The 21,807-nt window shown below is 38.3% G+C and overlaps 1 protein-coding gene across 1 annotated transcript in view; it reads right to left on the reverse strand.

Annotated features, from left to right (window-relative positions):
* slc30a7 (solute carrier family 30 member 7) overlaps positions 1-21,807 on the reverse strand; it is a 68,076-nt gene that overhangs the window by 18,218 nt on the left and 28,051 nt on the right. The window contains exons 5-8 of the mRNA XM_072274098.1: positions 13,003-13,129; positions 11,232-11,402; positions 8,906-8,962; positions 8,263-8,398 (exon numbers count right to left, since the gene is read on the reverse strand). Coding sequence (XP_072130199.1) covers positions 8,263-8,398; positions 8,906-8,962; positions 11,232-11,402; positions 13,003-13,129 — 491 coding nt within the window. The remainder of the gene's footprint in view (positions 1-8,262; positions 8,399-8,905; positions 8,963-11,231; positions 11,403-13,002; positions 13,130-21,807) is intronic.

The raw sequence follows: 21,807 nt of genomic DNA on the forward strand, positions 1-21,807 counted from the left end.
TGACAGCAACATACAAACTCTGTACTCTCAAAATTTCACCTTTGAAGGCTTTCCACACATCAAGCATACCTTTGCCTGAAAACACTCTGCCCTAATCTAAACTTGCCAGATCCCTTTTGATACCATTAAAATTTGCCTCTGTCCAACTTGGAATCTCAATTCGAGGACCAGACCTATTCTTCGCCATAGTTATATTGAAACTAATGGCATTATGGTCATTAGATGCAAAGTGTTCCCTTGCACAAACTTTGGTCACCTGCCCTGTCTCATTCTCGAACAGTAGATCGAGTACAGGTTTCCCCCGTCATCCGAAGGTAGAGCGTTCCTATGAAACGGTTCGTAAGCCGGAAAGTCGTAAAGCGAAGAAGCAATTAGCATTTATTTACATGGGAAAAATTTGTGAGCATTCGCAGACCCAAAAATAACCTGCCAAGTAACACATAAAACCAAAAATGACAGTAACATATAGTAAAAGCAGGAATGATATGATAAATACATAGCCTATATAAAGTAGAAATACTTCTCTACAATCATTGCCTGCACTGTTCTCCGTAGTGAAAAATCTCACGCAAGCGCTCTTGGCAAAAACACGGCGCAAGCGTTCTCCAGTAACCTTTAAGCTATGAAGCTGCCAAATCATATCAAATAACACATAAAAATACACAGCCTATATAAATTAGAAATAATGTATAGTGTAGTATCACTTACGGGAATCAGGAAGACATCGAGCACACTGATGATGGTGTGTTAGGCTGAGTCGGACTTTGGGGTGGCGCAGTGGCCCCCACCTTCTGGGCCGCCGACCGATACTGATCCGCGAAGAATGCAGTGGTAGCCAGGACGAACCCACCACATCTTTAAGAAAAAAGCCGAAATAAACAAGCTAATTAGGGGCCGCCCGGCATGTAAATGTCGGTCCAGATCAGAGGCGACGCAATCGGCAATCCCTTCTGATCTGGGCCGACACCTAATTAATTAGCTTGTTTACTTTGGTTTTTGTTCTTAAAGATGCACTGGGTGTGTCCCGGCTACCACTGCATTCTCCGCGAATCAGTTATCTGTCCGCAGCCCTGAGGTTGGGGTGGTGGGACACTGGGGTGTCATCTCATTGATCAGGGCAGGCAGGTCAGATTTTTCTATCTCTGCCTGCCTTGATGTCGAAGGTCGAGGTTTGTCGTCTGCTGAAGGCTTGCTTGACTGCTAGCCTCGCGCATTTTTCTCTCATACAGTTCTTTGTAAGCACTCAAACCAACTTGCAAATATGCCCTAAACCGACGTACCCTTTCAAAATTAAAATCGTACTTTTCTGCAATCATTGCAGCAAAAATCTCACGCAGTTGCTTCACGTTCTGCTCCTGGACGACTTCACTTTCGGTCTGTTCACTACTACATTCGGTTTTGATTGTTATCCTTTCCTCTTCCAATTGCATCAGCTCTTCATCTATCAGTTCTTGGTCATGGGATGCCAGAACCTCTTCAACATCACTGGGAACACCTAAAAAAAAGAATTCTAACTACTGGAGGAATTCAATGGTTCAGGCAACATTTGCGGAGAGGAAATTGGGCAGTCAACACTTTGGTTTGAGATAGGGTCAGTCCAGATGAAGGGTCTTAACCCGAAATGCCAAATGTCCATTTTCACTCCACAGATGTTGCCTGACCACCAACTTTGTTGAGCTTCTTGTTGCTGTTCCAGATTCCAACATTTGTAGTGTTTTGTGCCTCTATGTTGGAGTACAAACAGGAGTAACATCCAATAGTTCAGATGATAGCTTAGAGGTTAACTTACCGCTATCAAGCACCAGTGACCTGGGTTCAATTCCATTGTTATTTGTAAAGAGTTTGTACAGTCCCCCTGTGACTAGTTCCATTTCCTCCAGGTGTCCTGGTTCACACCCACATTCTAAAGATCTACAAGTCAGTAAGTTAAGACCATTAAGATACAGGAAGAGAATTAGGCCATTTGGCTCATTGAGTGACATGGGCATAATTGGGCAGCCACAGGCTCATTGGGTCAGAAGGGCCTGTTACTGTGTGGGTCTCTAAATAAATAAAACCGGCCTGTCCAACACCATTGAAGATGATACATTGTTGGGTTTTATTGCATTTGATCAGTCAAATTCACAGAGATATACAGCACGGAGACAGATCCTTTGGACCACTGAGATAACACTAATAACCACTTATACATTAATCCTATTCTATTAACTCGCTCCCGATTCTACCATTCACCTACACAAGAGCAATTTGCATGATCAATTAGTCTACCAAACCACTTCTTAAGGATATTGGAAGAAACTGATGCACCAAGACGCAAACTACACAATCACAGGGAGAACGTGTCAATTTCACACAGACAACACTCGAGGTCAGTCATTGGCTCTGTAGACTACTAGCTGCACCTCAGTGCCACTACAAGTTCATATTATAAACAGAAACACATTAAAACTTTCAATATTTTTCTAATTTTAAAAAAAAGACAGTAAAGCTAAATGAGACCCAAAAGCTGCAATGAAAAGATAAAGGGGAAAAAAATTTTCACCGAATTATCCAATATCCGAGAGACAAAGTATACAGTAACAAAATGTATTTCTCCAAAATACGAGAGTACATCAATTTCAATCCCAATGCTGCCCTACTGAAATTGTAGTGGAATACAACCTTCTGCATTAACTTATTTCTTAGATTTCTGCAAATCAGTCTTCCTGAATGAAAAAATCATGTTGTAGAATTTGGCTTTTCCAAATTAGAAGAAATCAATTTATACAGTTCTAACACAGAGGCAGGTCACGCTGATACCAATAACCCTTGTTATGCAATATACAGTACACTTAAATAATAAACAAAATTCAAAATTTATGTCAAGGGAAAATAAAACTGAAACATTTCTGAAATCCAGTTCAGTTTGTTCAAATCGTGCATACATGCCTGTCCTTTCACTTCCCCAGCATGGCCCAAGATTTTTTATGGCAATTAACTACTTTTAAGTGCAGTTACTAGTCGATCTCCTTCTGTACAAGGACCCTCAGATAACAAATGAAAAATTAATAATAAGTCTATTTGATGGATAACCTTTGGATGGGGCATTATGTATTACCGACCAAGTTTTATGTGATCTTATGCAGCCACTCCACATCACAGGTGAGTCCTGAATTTAATCTTAACCAAACACACTGGAGCTGCAGCACATTAGTGCTGTACTGCAGGATCAACACAATGCTTAAATCAGGAGGATGAGATTCAATCCCACAATCATCCAATTAAACGAATATTGCACCACCCTCACTCATCTTCATCATTATAATCATTATAGTTGGGAAACGAACAAAACTAAAAGTATTGCAGGAACAGAACCTATGCTAAATACAGCCCAGTGAAAGGATGCAGTGTTAATAGATCTGAAATTTGCAAAACAAAAAAGGCAACACAGATATAAAATTAAATTGAATAGAGCTGCTACGAGGTTTTTTGACTTTTTGATTCTTTATCCTTCAGCTATGATCAACCCACAGTAGTAATAATAATTTTTGCTGGTCATAGAACTACTCTGCTGGCCTTAATTCATTTTTCTTTCTTTTTCAATCTTTTTATTAATTTCAAAATATAGAAACAAAACATAGCAATAATACAAATAGTAGGAGATATATTGTTACACTTAAAAAAAGTAATTGTAAAATCAAATAGTGTAAATTAACAAAGCTCCCAATCATGTAGAACTGACAACGGATAATACAAGTCAAAAAAAACTGAAAAAAAATCATAAAAGAAAAAAAAACCCCATCCCCAAAGAAAAACAAAATTAATCAACTAAACTAAAAGACTTGGGCAAAACTAACAAGTTAAAAATGGAAAAGAAGAAAACCTTAGTGTTGACGACTCCATTCCCCTCCAACAACAGTACAGAGAGATAAAACAAGTTTGGAAATGATCAAATTACATCAAATGAAAATGCTGAATGAATGGCCTCCAAGTTTTTTCAAATCTAATGAAAGGGTCATAAACTGCGCTTCTAATTTTCTCCAAATTCAAACACACCATAGTTTGTGAAAACCAATGAAATACCTTAGGAGGGTTAATCTCTTTCCAATTCAACAAAATGGACCTTCTAGCCATTAAAGTAAGAAATGCAATCATCCTTCGTGATGAAGAGGTTAAATTATTTAAGTCTATCATTGGTAGTCCAAAGATAGCAGTAATTTCCTCATATATTTGGCAGAATAAAAATCCTAGGTTAGGTAACAGGTATCTACAGAAATCTAAAAAGGAGGGGGGGGCTCGCCCTCCCGAATTTTAGATTCTATTACTGGGCAATTAATATTCGATATTTAAAATTTTGGTTACAAGATTTGGACGCATCTTTAAACCCTCATTGGGTAAATCTTGAATCTAATTCATTACAAGGGTTTTCCTTGGGTTCGGTTTTAGGAACTTTACTTTCTTTTACTTCTTTTAAATCATATAAACAAATGAACAACTCAATAGTTAAGCATACTTTACGTATATGGTTTCAATTCCGAAGATTTTTTGGGTTTAATCAATTTATTCTAGCAAGTCCCATTATATCAAATTTTCTTTTTCAACCTTCCACGATGGATCAAGCTTACTTTGATTGGAAAACCAAAGGTATAACATCTTTTCGCGATTTATTTTTGGATAATTGTTTTATGTCTTTTGATCAACTCTCTAATAAATATAACTTACCCATATCTCACTTTTTTAGATATCTACAGATTAGAAACATTTTAATTACTGTCTCTCCTAATTTTCCACACCCATATCCAATGGACACTTTGGAAAAAATCTTAGATTTACATCTCTCTCAGAAAAGTGTAGTAGCAATTATATATAATATAATTATGAATTTATGTCCTGATGCTTCTAATAAAATTAAAGCTGACTGGGAAAGAGAACTTGAGATTAATATACTGACTGAAAAATGGGAAAAAATTCTTCAGTTGGTGAATTCATCCTCTGTATGTGCTAAGCATAGGTTGATACAGTTTAAAGTAGTGCACAGGGCTTGTATGTCCAAAGATAAACTATCGCGTTATTACTCTCATATTAATCCAATATGTGACAGATGCCATTCTGAGATTGCCTCTTTAACCCACATGTTTTGGTCATGTCCCTTGTTGGAGAAATATTGGAAAGCTATTTTTGATATTATTTCAACGGTCCTAAATATAGACTTACAACCTTAATTCATTTTTAATGTAAAATAAAATACAAAAATTTTGTGGAAGATTTTATAACAGTTATATGTACATAAATATGACAAAAATGAACTACAATATTCAAGGTAAATCAAGAAACTAAACTGGATAAAGTATTTAACTGGCTAGAGAAAGAGCACGTAAGAAAGTGCTATCAATGGTTAAAAACGTAAGCAGGTGACCTGAAAAATTATGTAGGAAGATTTGTTCATTCTGGCATTAATCTGGAAGGACTGGTGGTTATCCTTCAGCATCCACCAGTAATGGTAGCAGATTTCAGCCATTGGAATAATGCACCAAATGTTAGAGGAATAGGAAGAACTTGTTAAGGTACAAGAAATAAGTAATTCAGATATTTGGGAATGCTGGAAGGAGGAGCCCACCGTGACACCATCAGCAAATAGTTTAGAGGTTTGGTAGTAACATAAAATCTGCTGGAAGAACTCAGTGGGTCAAGCAGCAGTTGTGGGAGGAAAGAAATTGTCAGTGTTTTGGGCCAAAACCCTGCATCAGGATAGTGCAGGTTTGATAGTGGGGTGTCTTGAAACCCAGTGGCAAGTCTCTGAACTAATCTGGAAGCACTGAAATGCTAAAGCAACATGGTGCAGCAGAATTAGGGAGGTTCCTCACATTAAGAGTGGTTAAAGATGCCAATAAAGAGAAAGCAGTGCCTAGCAAATGGGTACTAGGCAAAGTCTGGAAAACAAAAATGAAGTGGAGCCAGAACTTGAAACTATCTCCCTTTTCTCTTAGTAGCCCAGGTGTATCATTACCTTTCCTTTACGCTGCAAACCAAATAGTAACTTGAAAAGTGTTGGTGTAGAGAGCTGACAGTGTAAATGTTTGTTACCATGTGAAGTAATGGGCCTTTGATAGCAGCTGGCAACACTAAGGGAAAAAGTAAATTACTATTTACTTTTAATGTGCTTTCCAAATATCCTTGTACAAAATGTATTTATCAACTTCATTGCCAAACTAAATAAAAATAACTAAGGTCAGTTGGGAGGTGGGGTGGAAGAGATAGTGAGCAACACAGCTAGAAAAGGCTGAGTGACTAAAGAGGAAGGGCTGCATAGCTAGTAGACATGAAATCACTTTAGGAAGCCTAATACCTACAAAAATGTTGAATGTTAGAAAGAACAATGAAACTGAGCAGCATTCACCCACTGTAGGAAACTGGCCCAATCGAAGTGGGGGAAGAGGGGTTTGGTGTGGCAAGTTTCCCAGTTAGGTTTTTAAAAATTGCAGGAGTTTAAGAAAAAGAGGAAGTTACTAATTCAATAGTAACAGCTCTTTAAGTGCTTCTTTAAAAATCTATTAAGTGAAGTAATTTAATAAACAAAACTACGACAAAGTGATTCAGACCCATGGAATTCACATCCTCTGTCACTTGGGAACTCCAGGATGTTTCTCACATCCTCGACAACTACAGGTGCAGGAAGTTATTATCAGCAGAAGAGCTCAATCACTATGGTTGCCACTCACTCTGCATCGCAAGAAAGTGAAGGCAAAAAAAGAATAGGTGATTGCCATTCAGACAAAAGTAAACAATCAGGTAGTGCACGGGAACTGACTTAATTAGTACAGAGTATTCAGGAAAGAAAAGGAAGAAAGGGAGAAGAGTGGCAGTAATGATTAGGGAAAATATTGTCTCTCCAGCACTACAATATTCTGAAACATTCAAGGTACAATTACACTAACCAAATTATTCTATAGGCTGCCAACTAACAGTAAGGATACTGAGGAGCAAATCCACATGGAAATTACAAATGTAGGGGGGAAAAAAACAAAGATCCTGGGGTTTTTAAACTACATAAATATAGACTGGAATAGCAAAGGAGCAAAGAGCTGGGAGGAATTTCTGAATTCCCCAGGACAGCTGATTTAATCAGCATGTTTTTGGCCCAACTAGAAAGTCATTGCTGGACTCGGTTCTGGGAAATGAACAAAGCCAAATGCGCAGGTTATCAATGGGGGACATACAGGAGACAACAAAAATACCAGGTTTAGCTCAGCAATGCAAAAAGGATATGGAACACTCCCAGGTAAGAATATTCAAAGGACCATTGAAACCAGATTGAATCAGATCTACCCTGGCTTAGTTGGATGGTTGTCAAAACTGTAATTGGGAGGGAAGCTTTTATGGCGGAGATGTTTCAGCTGCAGTCTAGGCTAATTCTCTTGCCTAGGGAAATTAGAGTCAGAACTCTCCAAATTACCAAGAGAGTAAGTAGAAGAGGTAAAAGAAATATTACGAATATCAGGCTATTAAAACAGCCAGTTTCAGGGGTTTTGATGTTTTAGAAGAATCAGGGAGAAGGGAAAAGATGAATATCAAGGCTGTACTCAGAAGGGACATAACAGAGAACTCATCCACTGAGGCTATATGGATAGAATTCAAAAATAAGAAGGGTACAATCACTCTTGTGATTATACTATAAATCCCCCAATAACCACCTGGACATTGAGGAATAAAATGAAGTCAGGTTAGGAAAAAGTGCAAAAACAAACAGCATTGTCGTGGTGGGTGATTTCAGCTTCCCTAATATAAGCCCGGACCTTCTTGGTACAAAAGGGTTAGACAAGGTAAAAGAGTCATACTGGACCTTATACTGGGAAATGAGACTGCCAGGTGTCTTTTCAATGGGAGAACGTTTAGGAAATTGTAATCACAAGGCCTGAAGTTTTAAGAGAACATTCAAAGTGGACCTGGGTGAGTATCTGAAAGAATTTGGTAGGTTATAGAATGAGGACAGGTAGTGGAACTGTAACCACACTGTTCTTCCATGGAAGCAGCACAGACCTACAGAGCAAATGAACTCTGTAACCATTCTGTGGGCGCAGGGATGAAAAAAAAAGATGTCAGGTGTTGTCCAAGTGCATCAACATGATGGCTTATTTTCTCATGTAGTAGTTTAAAACACAAATATTGTTAATACCATCTTAGTAAAAGTTCAGCAACAACAATGCTTTATAGGCAACATTTGCATCTTATATAGGCCAAAAACTTAACAACAAATTAGTAATATAGAAACCCCAAATAACTTACCTTATTCCTATAAGGAAAGAAATCAACATGGAGCAGATAGGATCTGCTATCATTAGGCCATAGTTCTGCATCAGAAGGGCAGATATTATAACACCTATACTGCCAAGAGTGTCTGCTACAATATGCAGAAAGACGCCTATAATGACAAGAGTGGAAGAAATTCTTATGTTTTCATGAAATATCAGTTTTGATTTATATATTAAAAAATTCACTGAGTTTCTTCTATATTTAGAGAAGGACCAACTGGTTTAAAAAAAACATTTTAGATTACTTACGATCTTTTTGGCTAAAGGTATAATGAAGAATCTGCGACAACTTTATACAAAATGAAGTGGCACCCTAGCATTTCACAGCACCAGTGACCTGGTTTCAATTGTGCCGCTGTCTGTAAGGAGTTTGTACGTTCTCCCTGTGACCGCGTGGGTTTCCTCCAGCGCTGTGGTTTCCTCCCACATTCCAAAGCAGTATGGGTTAGGAAGGTTTAGTAAGTTGTGGGCAGGCTTTTGGAACTGGAAGCACAGCAACATTTGAGGGCTGTCCCCAGCACATCCTCGACTGCGATGGTCACTGACACAAACGACAGATTCCATTGTATGTTTTCACGTACATGTGAAAAATAGAGCTCATCTTATAATTCACAAACCTTCTAAAATCTGCCTATTGGACCCTTTTGCTTGAAGTGTATCACACTGATGGTCTTCTGTACAGAAAAAAAAACACAGAACTTATAATTGTAAAATCTGTAACATACATTGAAAGAAAATTGCTAATGAGCTGCTGCAGTTACATAATTTAAGAGTTCTAGATGTCACCAAAACTGATAAATATCAGTAAACTTCACCTGGTCAATAGCTTCCTAAGATAATGGTTAACAGGAATGTCAGTAATTAGATAATTCAACAAACCAAGTGATTGTGAGTTTATGAGGGGGTGTGGGGGCAGGGGGAAAGATGAGTGCAAGAGACAGGCAATCAGCACTGCCCATAACTGATCACATAGCCAGCATAAGCAAATAATGAATTCAACAGTGAAAAGGGCAAAATATTAGGCTGAAGATGTACCTCAAAAGGTAATGATCCCAATTCACTCTGTTGATATTTCACCATGATACAGATACAAATTGAATTACTTTTCCACGTAGTATGAAACCTCTAACTTGACCAAAGCGCCACCAACAGGAAAGCTAAGCACTAGGTTGCTGCTGCAGCTTTTGTGTAATAAACTGGCAAGCAACTCATAGTTGCATCCAAGTTGAGACGCTTTATTCCTTGAGTTTAAAGAGCTGTACAGAATAGAACTGCATGTTTCATTTACGCATCTTTCTCTCAAATTAAAAATAAAGAATGAGAAGAATGATTGATCTAACTTTCAAACTTGCACAAAATTACTATTTAAAATATGCTTGAAATCACTGTCTACAAATCACATACTACTTGGCTCTTCCAACAAAATATTCCAAATATAGTACTTGAAATACAATTACTTCCATTTCTGCTTAAGGCACTAAGTTATGATTAGCTCACATCACCCACCTTACCAATACCTCAGTCAAACTGCATTGCTTACATATAACTAGGCTTTCAATGCTAATAGTTTGATATCGATTCACATTTCGTAAACTCATTCAGTGGCCTGCAAAAAATGAAAATCTAAGCCACTTTGACATTTGCACCTCATGGACTGCATTACCATTTCACTAAGCTCACGATCCTCTCAAACACACGGAAAGCTCAAATGTGCCAATGTCCTTCACTGGGCTTTTGCAAACAGTGTTTGATGACACCTTGTGGAGTACGGCATCAGAGCACAAAATGCAGCAGTTCCCCAACACTCATACAATGGATGCCAAACATTAGTTAATTTATCTAAATAATTATTTGTGTTTATTCAATTCTGTTTACAAAATTTTGCACAACATTGTTTAATTAATCATAAAATCTCAACCAAAATGCAGAGTTCAGGTACAATATCCTTCCTAACGCAGGAAAGAAACAGGTTTCAAGAAGAGTAAAATACAGATTTATTAGAATGTTGGCTTGTTTGGAGAAAAGTAAGTACAGATACACTGTATCATTATGCAGTAATTTACATAGCAGGATTATGCAGTAAAACTGAGCTCCAGGGACTCGAGCTTTAACTTGACCTTGAATACAGTCTCCCTGTGACAATGAGGTTTACTTCCAAGTACTCTGGTTTCCTCCTACTTCTAAAAGACATGCTGGTGGGTGAATACTAGCCCTCTAGCACAGGTGGGCAACAGGAAAATGATGGAGCTGATGGGCTGCAAAATAATAGATTTTAGGGAAATAACTGGAGGAATGGGGATGAAAGGAGTGGGCTGAGAACTGGCACAGGTTGATGGGCCAGGGAGCACATTCCAGATCAAATGAAAAATATGAAAACATAGCAAAATTATATTACATTATGGAAGGGTGGGAGAGAGCACAGGAAAATAATTAAGATAAACATTTATTGCAAGGTTGTAAGAATAAGCTTAAGGAAGGGACAATATAATTCTTCAGATGATAGATAGCACTTTCAGGCTTCCTAGCTGAGATAGCAATATGTCAGCATTCAATATTAGACCAGATAGGTGGATTAAAGAAAAAGAGCTGAAGAGGCATCAAAATAACATAGATTATGATTCAGCTATTCATTCTTGGAGAGTTGAATCAAATCTTCCTGAGATTTCTGTATGACCTGTGAACATGTTAGTCAGTCATTGTCCTGAGGATGATGAAACAAAAGGAATAATTTGTTGGAATGAATTTTAGACAGTAATCACCTGATACTGGACATCTAACAAAGCAAGAACCCATATCAAGACATTTAATAATTTTTTATGAAGAGTCTAGTACAATACATAACTGGAGAAAAACTCAAACACAAAAATTAAGGAAACATACTGGCTTTCTATATTTTAGCCAAGGTAACTTTAGCTCCATGGAGAATTGAAAGAGATAACTCACCATGGCAGTGTTCCTGAGCGTGGGAATGTCCATGCCCATGGGAATGCCCATGCTCATGGGAATGTATAGATCGATGCTCATAATTATGGCTGTGACTGTGTCCACCATGACTATGTCCATGATTCAGCCCATGAATTCCTCCATTGAAGAGTGAATGACTATGGCCGTGACCTAATGCAACAAAAATGATGTTTACAGAAAAAAATAATGCACATCTTTGAATCTGATAAACAAACTTACACACAAATGTACAATGCCATCATTAACTGTTTTAAAATATGAAATGGGAATAGCATGCCATACTGCAGTGTCATTCAATAAGATATGCCCTCTTGACATTGCTACCATCAAGGAAATACAGGAGCCTAAAGACAGTCGCAATGTTTCAGGAACAGCCTCTTCCCCTCTGCCATCAGATTTCTGAATGAACAATGAACCCAGAAACACTACCTCATTAACTTTTACCACTCTTTTTGCATTTCCTATTTTAAAACATGACTCTGATAGCCACTGTGCATTTGTAACTACTGCCAATCTCAGATAGTCCAAAAGTCTATCGAGTAACATTGAATACTTTTGATAACTGAGCACCTGCCAAAAAATTAGCAAGATTCAGAAATCTATCAGTGAAAAAATTCAGAGAGAGAAATTAAGCAATATTCTAGCTTTCGCCCTCTGCTTATCCAAAAATAGCGTGGACCCTAGTCAAGAATGTTGACTCAATGAGATAGCCTCTCTTTTTTCTGAATTCCAGGGAATTATATGCCCATCCTAATCAAATACCTCTCCTCCTCCCCAAAGTCAGTCTGGTGAAACTTGAATACAGTTTCTAAGGTTAAATTTAAATACAGAAACCAAAACTGTACAAGTGCTCCAGGTATGGTATCATCAAACCCTGCATAATAACAGCAACATCTAGTCTTTCACTCCAATCACTTATCATGAAAGCCAAAATATCCTTTTGCCTAAATGTACAGATTAAACTTTGTAGTTTGGGTATCCGAAAAATAACAGCTTCTTCCCATTTAATAGCGTTTCTATTCGAATAGAAAAAGTACTTAACATTTCCCAACAATTTATTCTTTAGATAATACTACAATTTTAAATAAGAAATAAGCACTTTTTCTTAAAAAAAGGTAAATTACTTTTTCTGATCTGAAGTTATTTTGGGAACTGCGACTGTAACTCAAAATGGCTCAATGCTTAAATCTGAAAATTACTGTTTAGAATCCAGGGCATTAACTTAACAAAAGAGTTGTCAGTGGATTGAAGTGGAATGTCATTCATTGGGTGAAGGAAGTAGAATGTTATTTTTCTCTTTCAAGGTGCAGGGTGGAGGGACCTTTAATTAATTGTTGGTATAGAACTTCTCCTGGTAGATACGTATTGCTTCTCCTGTATTGCTGAGGTTAACAGCATGTTAAGTGTCAGATAGGAAGTGAAATGACAATGATGTAAAAAGAGCTTTGTCACTAGCCTAATTCATTTGAAAAGAAGTCAAGCAAGAGCTGCAGACATTATCTCTAATTAGCTAATTCTGATCATTTTTTCCTCACTCAGTGTGATGAATTAAGAAAAAAAATCAAACGCCTTTGTGAATCAGGACATACATTAGTGGTTAGAAACATTGCATCTAACAATAAAAAGCAGCTGTGGATGGAAAGTAATTTCCCATATCAATGTTTCACTGTCTAGCCTTTCCATGATATTGGTATTATTCTGCCTAACAATTCCAATAGTTCCAGGTTTATAGAACTGTTTGTTCCCTTACCACCGTCATGCGAATGTCCATGGCCACCATGTTTAAATACAAAAATGCCAACCAAATTCACCAGAAACCCAAGCACAGATACAGACAGCAACCGTTCATGATGCACTTCAGGGGGTTCCAAAGCTCTCTGAAAAATAATTGGAGATGAAAGAGAACTAAAGTTTGAAGCATCTTACAAGTAGAAGCAACATGGGAAATTGCACATCCCACCAAATGGTAATAACAGCTCCTGATCTCTAACACACTGCTACACAGGACTTAGTTTGGTGAATATAAAAAGCAGTCAAATATAAATGACCTTTTATTCTCCCCAAAAGTGAAGTCATTTTATATACTAAGATTTAAACTTCTTCAGGGTAAGCGTCCCTGGAAGAGACTTCGCAGTGTAGTAATCCAACCACAGACAAGAGAAAATCTGCAGATGCTAGAAATCTGAGCAACACACACAAAATGCTGGAGGAAATCAGCAGGCCAGGCAGCATCTATGGAAAAGACGGCATCTGTTGGTTTTCTCTTGCTTATGACTTTATACCACGAAGTAGCTGTCTTTTCCAGAGTTATTATGTCTTATTCTCCTGCAATTTAAAAATAAACCATACATTTTGTAGAATAATTTCCTAGTCATAATTACTTCTTTATATGGCAAAGATCTTAAACTTTCTGCTGGAATCATTTTATAACCAGGTTTTTGCCAATTATACAACGGAAGCCCCCAGATCACATGGAAACAAGATTACAGGTTGAACATCACATATCCGAAATGCAAAATCTGAAAGACTCCCAAAATCCGAAATTTTTTGAGCACTGACATGATGCCACAAATGGAAAATTCCAGAAGGTACAAGGGAGGGTCCCAGGCAACATGTAGGTTTTTGCACAGCACATATAGTTCTGATGAGTGACCTCACATACCCTGTGGTGGCCCTGTTGGAGCCAGTTAGTTTTCAACAGACATCATAGCCAGATCTTCATGCATTACTCACAGTGATTACCATGTGTTTTGTGCTTATTCTCTGCTCTATGTTGTGAAGCTATTGTTGAAAATGCCAAGGCCTGCAGTTACCTCCATGGGTAATAGTGAAAATAAACAGAGGAAACAGTTATATTTATCTATAATACAGAAAGTCAAATCATTGGAAAAACTTGACAGCGGTTTAACTATGAAGCATCTGACAGAGTATGGTGTTGGAACAACCTGAAGAAACAGAAGGACAAACTATTAAAAGTTCTATGCTGAAAGAAAAGAACAGAAGCTAATGAAAAATAGAAAAACACTGCGAAAGGCAAAAGATGAAGATTTTGATTGTGTATTCAAAAAGTGGATTCATGAACAGAGTGAACATATGCCTTTTAATGGTATGCTGATCACAAAACAAGCGAAGCTCTATTATCATGACAAACTGAAAACTGAAGGCAATTGTGAATATTCAGCAAGCTGGTTGCAGAAATTTAAGAAAAGGCAAGGCATTACAGTTTTAAATATTTGTGTTGATAAAGCATCTGTTGATCCCACAGCAGCAGTGAAATTCATTGATTAGTTTGCCAATATCTCTACTGATGAAAAGCAAACACACTGAACGGCTGCATCAGTATATATGTGTGATGAACAAGTGTAAGGCAAAGACTGCTTACTGGTAGCACATAAATTCAGAGTCAGAAGTGATGGTGATGCCAAACAGCCACTGACTGTCTACCCTGGGCAGTGATAGCTTACCTTTTTGATGGTTCAATGTACGCATTGTTTCATGCACAAATTATTAGAAGTATTATATAAAATTACCTTCAGGATATATGTACAAGCCGTATATGTAATGCAAAAGGAATCTGTGTTTAAACTTGGGTTTCATCCCCAAGGTATTCTCATTATATAGATTCAAATATTCCAAAATCTGAAAAAATCCAAAATACTTCTGGCCTTAAGCATTTCGAATAAAGGGTGCTCAATCTGTACCAACATTCAAAAAGACAAGGTCTTAAGCTACAGAAGAGATAATCAACACTTCTTTTATTAGTCAATTATTAAGCTATCAACAAGGCTTCACACCCGTATTTAAAGTGATATCTATTAGGAACAAAGTTAGTATTTCCAAAATGATACAGGACAGATCCACCACCCATCATGCACTAAATGGGAATAACAACCAACAACTACATCGTTAAATAAAACAGATGGGTTTCTAGCCTTTATAGCACAACATGCTGAAAAAACACAAGAATAGGGACAAAATGGACCAAAATCTATAGCAACCAGTAGTCTTGTCACTGGTGCAACTGTAGACGTAGTAATTACAAATCTGGCACATAATTCTGGGCATTATTTATCAATCTATTTTTAAATAGATTAATAAAGAAAAATTTTCAGGCGCGTTTTCTTTTAACAGAGATTTTGAGGTAACCTGAATGACATCATCAAGATTTCAAATAGTAAATTAAAAAATGGACATGAACAAGGTGGAAGCAAAAACAGAGCACTGATCAACAAATTAAAAATTAAATACAGGTGCAAGCACGGTAGCAGTCTGTTTTGGCATTCTTTAATCATACCTGCTTTGCATCCTAACTCCATCTATCCATCTTGATTCAATCATCGTTGCCTAACAAAAAAATCTTACTTTGAAACATTCAGCTGATAGTATTAATAGATTTTGGTAGAAGAGAGCACCAGATTTCCACAATTCTTTATATATAGTCCAATTGAATGGCTAAACACGAAATTTTAAGCTTGCATTCCCTTGCTGCGGATTTTCTGAGTTTCACCTCTGGTTTGCCTATCAATTGTAAATACCAGAATCAGGTCATGATTTAATATCTTACCTTGAAAAAAAAAATTGCCAAGCTGGTTCTCAATTTAACCATTAAGCCCAAAAATCATTCTGGGAATCTGTGCTACTCTTTCCAAATAACAAATCAAGCCTAATGCATATTGCTAGAACTGAATGCAAAACTACAAATGGCACCCACTCCCTTGTATTCCAATCACTTTGGGATAAAAAGCCAACATTCCAATAGCCCTTAATTACATTTTGTATATGCTCACTAGTCTATAACAGCTTCTGAATCTGACCTTTAATTGCTCTTCTACAGATACAAATTCCTTATCATTTAAGAAATATACCAGCCTTTGAGGTCAACAGTGGGGACCTCTCATTTTTCCTGCAATAAGTTACAAGACCAAAGACCAGAAGGAATGATGACTCCAGATACATCTCTGTAAATGGATACCTGTTTGAAAGATGGGAGCAAAGTATTGACCAAGAATGTGGCTGTTAGATCTGATACATGCAGGTAATCCAAACACCTCTCTCCACGTTACAACAAACTGAACTTTATTCATTTTATTTTATTTTATTTAGTATTAGAGTGCAGAGTAGGTCCTTTGAGTCATGCCGCCCCAGCAATCCTGCAACAAACCCTGACCTCATCACAGGGCAATTTACAAAGACCAATTAACCTATCCAGTACACCTTGGTACTGTGGGAGGATGTACAGAGACTCCTTGCAAAATGGTGATCTGAACTCTGAATTCCAGGACACCCCAAGCTGTAACAGCATTGCACAAGGTGCTTCAATACTGTGGCACCCATATAAACTTTATATTTCTCCAATGAAAAACATTTAAGTGAAAAGGAAAAAATGCAGCCAAATTTAAAAATGGCCACTTCTTTTGCCACTGTGGCAACATTGCCAGTTATTGAATTGTCCTCTCTTACTGTAATTACAGTTTTGAATAGTTGTTACAAGGATTGATTCCATGCATGTTATCCTTTACCCTTAATAAAGGAGGTTAAAAAGGTTACCCTCATACAAAATGAAACCACGCAACATAGGTGACAACCAGATTTCACTCCGAGATGAGCTCAATGCCTTTTATGCGTGCTTTGACCGTCAAAATATGGAGGCACCTTCACAAGTCTTCACAGTCCTCAATGACCCTGTGATTTCAGTCTGAGACTGACGTGAGAGCATCCTTCAGGAGGGTGAACCCACAGAAAGCATCCAGCGCAAATGAAGTACCTGGCCCATTACCAAAGACCTGTACTGATAAACAGGCTGGTATCTTTAACCTCTCGCTCTGGCAGTCTGAGGTACCCAACTACTTCAAGCAGGTTTCAATTATACCGGTACCCAAAAAGAAAGTGGTAACCTGCCTGAATGACTATTGTCCAGTAGACAATACATCCACCGTGTGAAGTGCTTTGAGAGGCTGGCAACGAAAGACATCAATTCCTGCCTGAGAAGCCAATTGGATCTGCTCCAATATGCTTACTGTCACAACAAGTCAACAGCAGATAACATTTCATTGGCTATTCACCCAACCCTGGAACATCTGGACAGTGAAGATGCAAACATCAAATGCTCTTCATTGATTATAGCTCAGCATTCAGTAGTATATTCCCCTCAAAACTAATCAATAAGCTTCAAGACTTAGGCCTCAATACCTCCTTGTGCAATTGGATCCTCTATCTCCTTACTTGCAAACCCAAGTCAATTCAGATTGGCAATATCTCCTCCACAATATCCATCAGCACAGCTGCACCAAAACGCTATGTGCTTAGCCCCCTGTTCTACTTGCTTACACTGATGATTATGAGCCTAAACATAGCTCCAATGCAACATTTACGTTAATTACACCACTGTTATTTGCCGAATCAAAGGAGATGACAAATCAGCATATACATTTGCAAGAAAAAGTTTGTGAACCCTTTGCAATTATCTGGTTTTCTACTCAAACTGTGGTCTGATCTTCATCTAAGTCACAATAATAACAAACACAATCTGCCTAAACTGGTAACACACAATCATACTTTTCATGTTTTTATTTAACACACTGTTTAATAATTCAACGTCCAGGCTGGAAAAAGTATGTGAACCCTTGCATGTAATAACTGGTGGAACCTTCTTTAGGAGCAATAACCTCCAGCTGTAGCTGCTGATCAGACTTGCATAATGGCAAAGAGGAATTTTAGACCATTCCTCCCTACAAAACTGTTTCAGTTCATTAATATTTCTCCGATACCTTGCGTGAACAGCCTTTTTCAGGTCATGCCAAAGCATCTCAATTAGGTTAAAGTCTGGACTCTGACTTGGCTATTCCAGAACATGAATTTTCTTCTTTTTAAAGTCATTCTTTTGTCGTTTTATTGTTGTGTCTCAGATCATTGCTGCATCACCCAACTTCTATTAAGGTTTAGGTGACGGACTGCTACTCTGACATTCTCCTGTAAAATGTCTTGATAACATTTTGAATTCGAATTCAAATTTATTGTTCCCTCAACAAGCTGTCCAGGCCCTGAGGCAGCAAAATGGCCCCAAACTGTGATGTTCCTTCCACCATGCTTCATAGTTAGGATGAGATTTTGGTGTTGGTAAGCAGTGCCCTTTTTCCTCCAAACATAGTGGTGTACATATCTGCCAAAAAGTTTATGTTTTGTCTCATCAGTCCACAGAAACATTGTGGAACATCCAGATGGCCTTTTGCAAACTTGAGATGTGCAGCAATGTTTTTTTTTTTGGCGAGCACTGGTTTCCTCCATGGTGTTCTCAGTGATCTTTCAGGGCGTCCACTCCTAGGGAAAGTAGCAAAAGTACTGTACTTCCTCCATTTGTAAACAATTTCTCCTACTGTGGACTGATGAACGCTCAGGTCTTTAGAAATGCTTTTGTAGCCTTTTCCAGCTTCATGCATCTCTACAATTTTTCTAAAGGTCCACTGAAAGTTGTGTTGATCAAGGCATGGTGCATATAAACAGAACTTTGAGAAGAGCAGGCTCTGTCAGTAACCTGACTTTGTGTGCTTTTTTTAAAAATAGGGCAGGGCACCTCTACAACCCACACCTCCATTTTCATCTCATTGAATGGAACAGCTGACTCCAAATAGCTTTTGTAAAGGCATTACCCCAGAGGTTCACATACTTTTTTTGACTGTGATTGTTTAAATGGTTTACTCAGTATTGATGAGTAGTACAATAGTTTGTGTGTTATTAGTTTAGGCAGATTGTTTGTCTAGTACTTTGTCATAGTAAATTGTCTGTCACAAGTTGACACCAATCCCCATCTTCGGGATAAGGTAGAGCTAAACTTTGGTTTTTGCTTGATTATTATTCATACCAAGATCTGCTGGTAGCATGATTAGATTTGACAAAGGTAACTCCATCAATTAAGTAGCTCACCCACTGAAAATTAACTATCACAGGGAGGGCTTCCGGTTATGGCGCGGTACTGAGCAGACGTGTCAGAGCTCTTCCGAAAAGTTTTGAAATTACGCAATCAAACAACCTCGAATTACCTGAACAGCTCCGGTTTGTCTGATTGGAAATTGAGTGATAGCCTAAATGCCACTGAAATCAACAAAGCAGACGCAAAAGTCTTCAAAGTTGGACCCCACCTATAGGCATGCAGTGCAAGCTAACGACAATGCTGGTGAAGAAAAGGCAACAGATGCTAGCACGGCAGCGGGCCCAAACCAAATCCTAAACATCATTCAAATAATGCAAGATGATTTTGTGTCGAGATTTGATGGGCTACTAAACACCATACAAGGAGTACAAGCTGATCTGAAAGCTGTCACAGTGCGCATTACAGAAGCCGAAGATAGAATTAGCACTAATCAAGATGATATCACCCCTCTGCATAATCAGAACACAACCATGAAAGCAGCTATGGAGGTGTTAGTGTTTAAAGTGGACGACTTGGAAAACCGTAGCCGCTGTTCCAACCTTCGCCTGGTGGGACTTCCAGAGAAGACGGAAGGGGCTGATATGGTCTATTTTTGGAAAAATGGATCCCCAAGGTGCTTGGTGCGGAAAACTTCCCTGGGCCCCTGCTGATTAAGAGAGCGCACAGAATTGGCAAGGCTAACGAAGTTGAAGCATAGTCCGCTAAGCGACCCAGGGTAGTGATAATGAAGTTCTTAAACTATGTGGACAAGACCCGGGTTATGAAGGCTGCCAGGCTGAAAGAACTTGTACTTCTCAACAATCACAGAATCATGCTTTTCCCCCGACGTCTCTGCCGAACTCCTCAGGTGAAGGAAAATTTTTGATCCAATGAAGAAAGAGTTAGCCTCTCTCTCCATCCTAGACCTACAGTACGGGATAATTCACCCTGCTAAACTGCTGGTGACCTACAAAAGAAAACGCCACACCTTTGACAGTGCATCAGCAGCGGAGAAATTTGTGCAGGAGCTGAAGGACTACAACTTGGAGGCTGCGGGCAAGTAAGACAGTACAGCAGTTTTTTTTAAACTTTTGCTTGAATAGGTATGTTCATAGTGCCTAAGGGACATAAATGAACGCTAACAAACGTTAGCGGTGTGTTACCCACTGCACTGTTTATGCTAATGAATTTGCATCGGTTTTCGTTATCTTCAGTGGCACTGTAACTACGACCAGGTTAAATTTGATAAAGACTCTTGGTATAATTTGGCTGTAATATTCTCTACTACTGATAACATTGGGGCTGTGTTCTGGCTGTTGGCTATGCTGTTCCTCACCATGACGACGGCGTGGCAGGACCAGTTAAACTCCATAATTAGTCCCTCTTTCGGGGCTGTCAGGAGGTGTTCATCGTGGGGGGGGTGGGTGGGTGTATATCAGTTTGGGAAGTACACTTAGTTATGTTTACAATGATCTAGTTACTATTTACTGGGTTTTACTCATCTTTTTTGTTACGTTGTAATCTCAGATAGCAGTCATTCTAAATCAATTCATCTCAACATGATTGAAGTTATAACTAATAGCCCCTGCCCTGCGAACTTCAGTTTACCTCTTGGAATGTAAGAGGGTTAAATAAACTTGTCAAGTTAAAGCAAGTCATGAGTAGGATAACAGAGTTAAAAGCTAAAATCATTTTTTCTGCAGGAGACCCATTTAACCCACGAAGATATAGTTAGAGTAAGGAGGAGATGGCCGGGACTGGCTTTTTCCAGCTTCTTTTAGCTTACACTCACGGGGGGTAATTACCCTTATACATAAATTGGTGCCTTTTCACCTTGTTAATGTTACTGAAGACCAATCCAGCAGATACCTTATTATTCAATGCGAAATTTTCTCAATCAGGTTTAATTTGGTCAATGTGTTATGGGACAAATGACGACAATCCAGCTTTTTTCAGACATCTGTTTTTATCAGTAGCTGCTCTGCCAGGCCATCTTATTGTAGGTGGCAATTTTAATTGTGCACTCCAACCTGAACTAGACAGATCTAGTGGGATAGATACCTCTCACCATCAGACAAGAAAAGAGTTATTGCAATACACTAAAGACTTTAATTTAGTTGATGAGTGGAGAAGTAAGCACCCAGATAAACTAACTTTTTCCTGCTATTCTAGCACTTGCCAGACCTTTTCCAGAATTGATTATTACTTACTTTCAGCTGCTTTAAAATCCACAATTATAAGCTGCTGGTACGATAGCATAATAATTTCAGATCACGCCCCAGTTTCATTTATTTTGAACCTGCCTAATGCTTTACATTACTCCCCAAGGTGGCGGCTTCAGATGACTGGGCTGGGGGATTCCGAATTTATAGAGTTTATTGGAGAACAGATAGACTGCTACTTTGGAAATAATACCGAGCAGACATCTGCTGCTATAAGGTGGGAAGCCATTAAAGCCTTTCTAAGAGGTCAGATGATTAGCTTTACCAGCTTTAAACATAAATCTTTTAGATTTGAAATAGAACAGCTTGAAAGAATAATAAAAGAGACTGAATCTGAAATATTTCAAAATCCCTCTCAGCAGCTATTTGCAGAACTTAACCAACCGAGAGCCAAATATAATGTATTGTCCATTAATAAGGCAACAAA

This window comes from Mobula birostris, chromosome 12 (genome assembly GCF_030028105.1).
Source record: "Mobula birostris isolate sMobBir1 chromosome 12, sMobBir1.hap1, whole genome shotgun sequence".
Lineage (NCBI taxonomy): Eukaryota > Metazoa > Chordata > Chondrichthyes > Myliobatiformes > Myliobatidae > Mobula > Mobula birostris.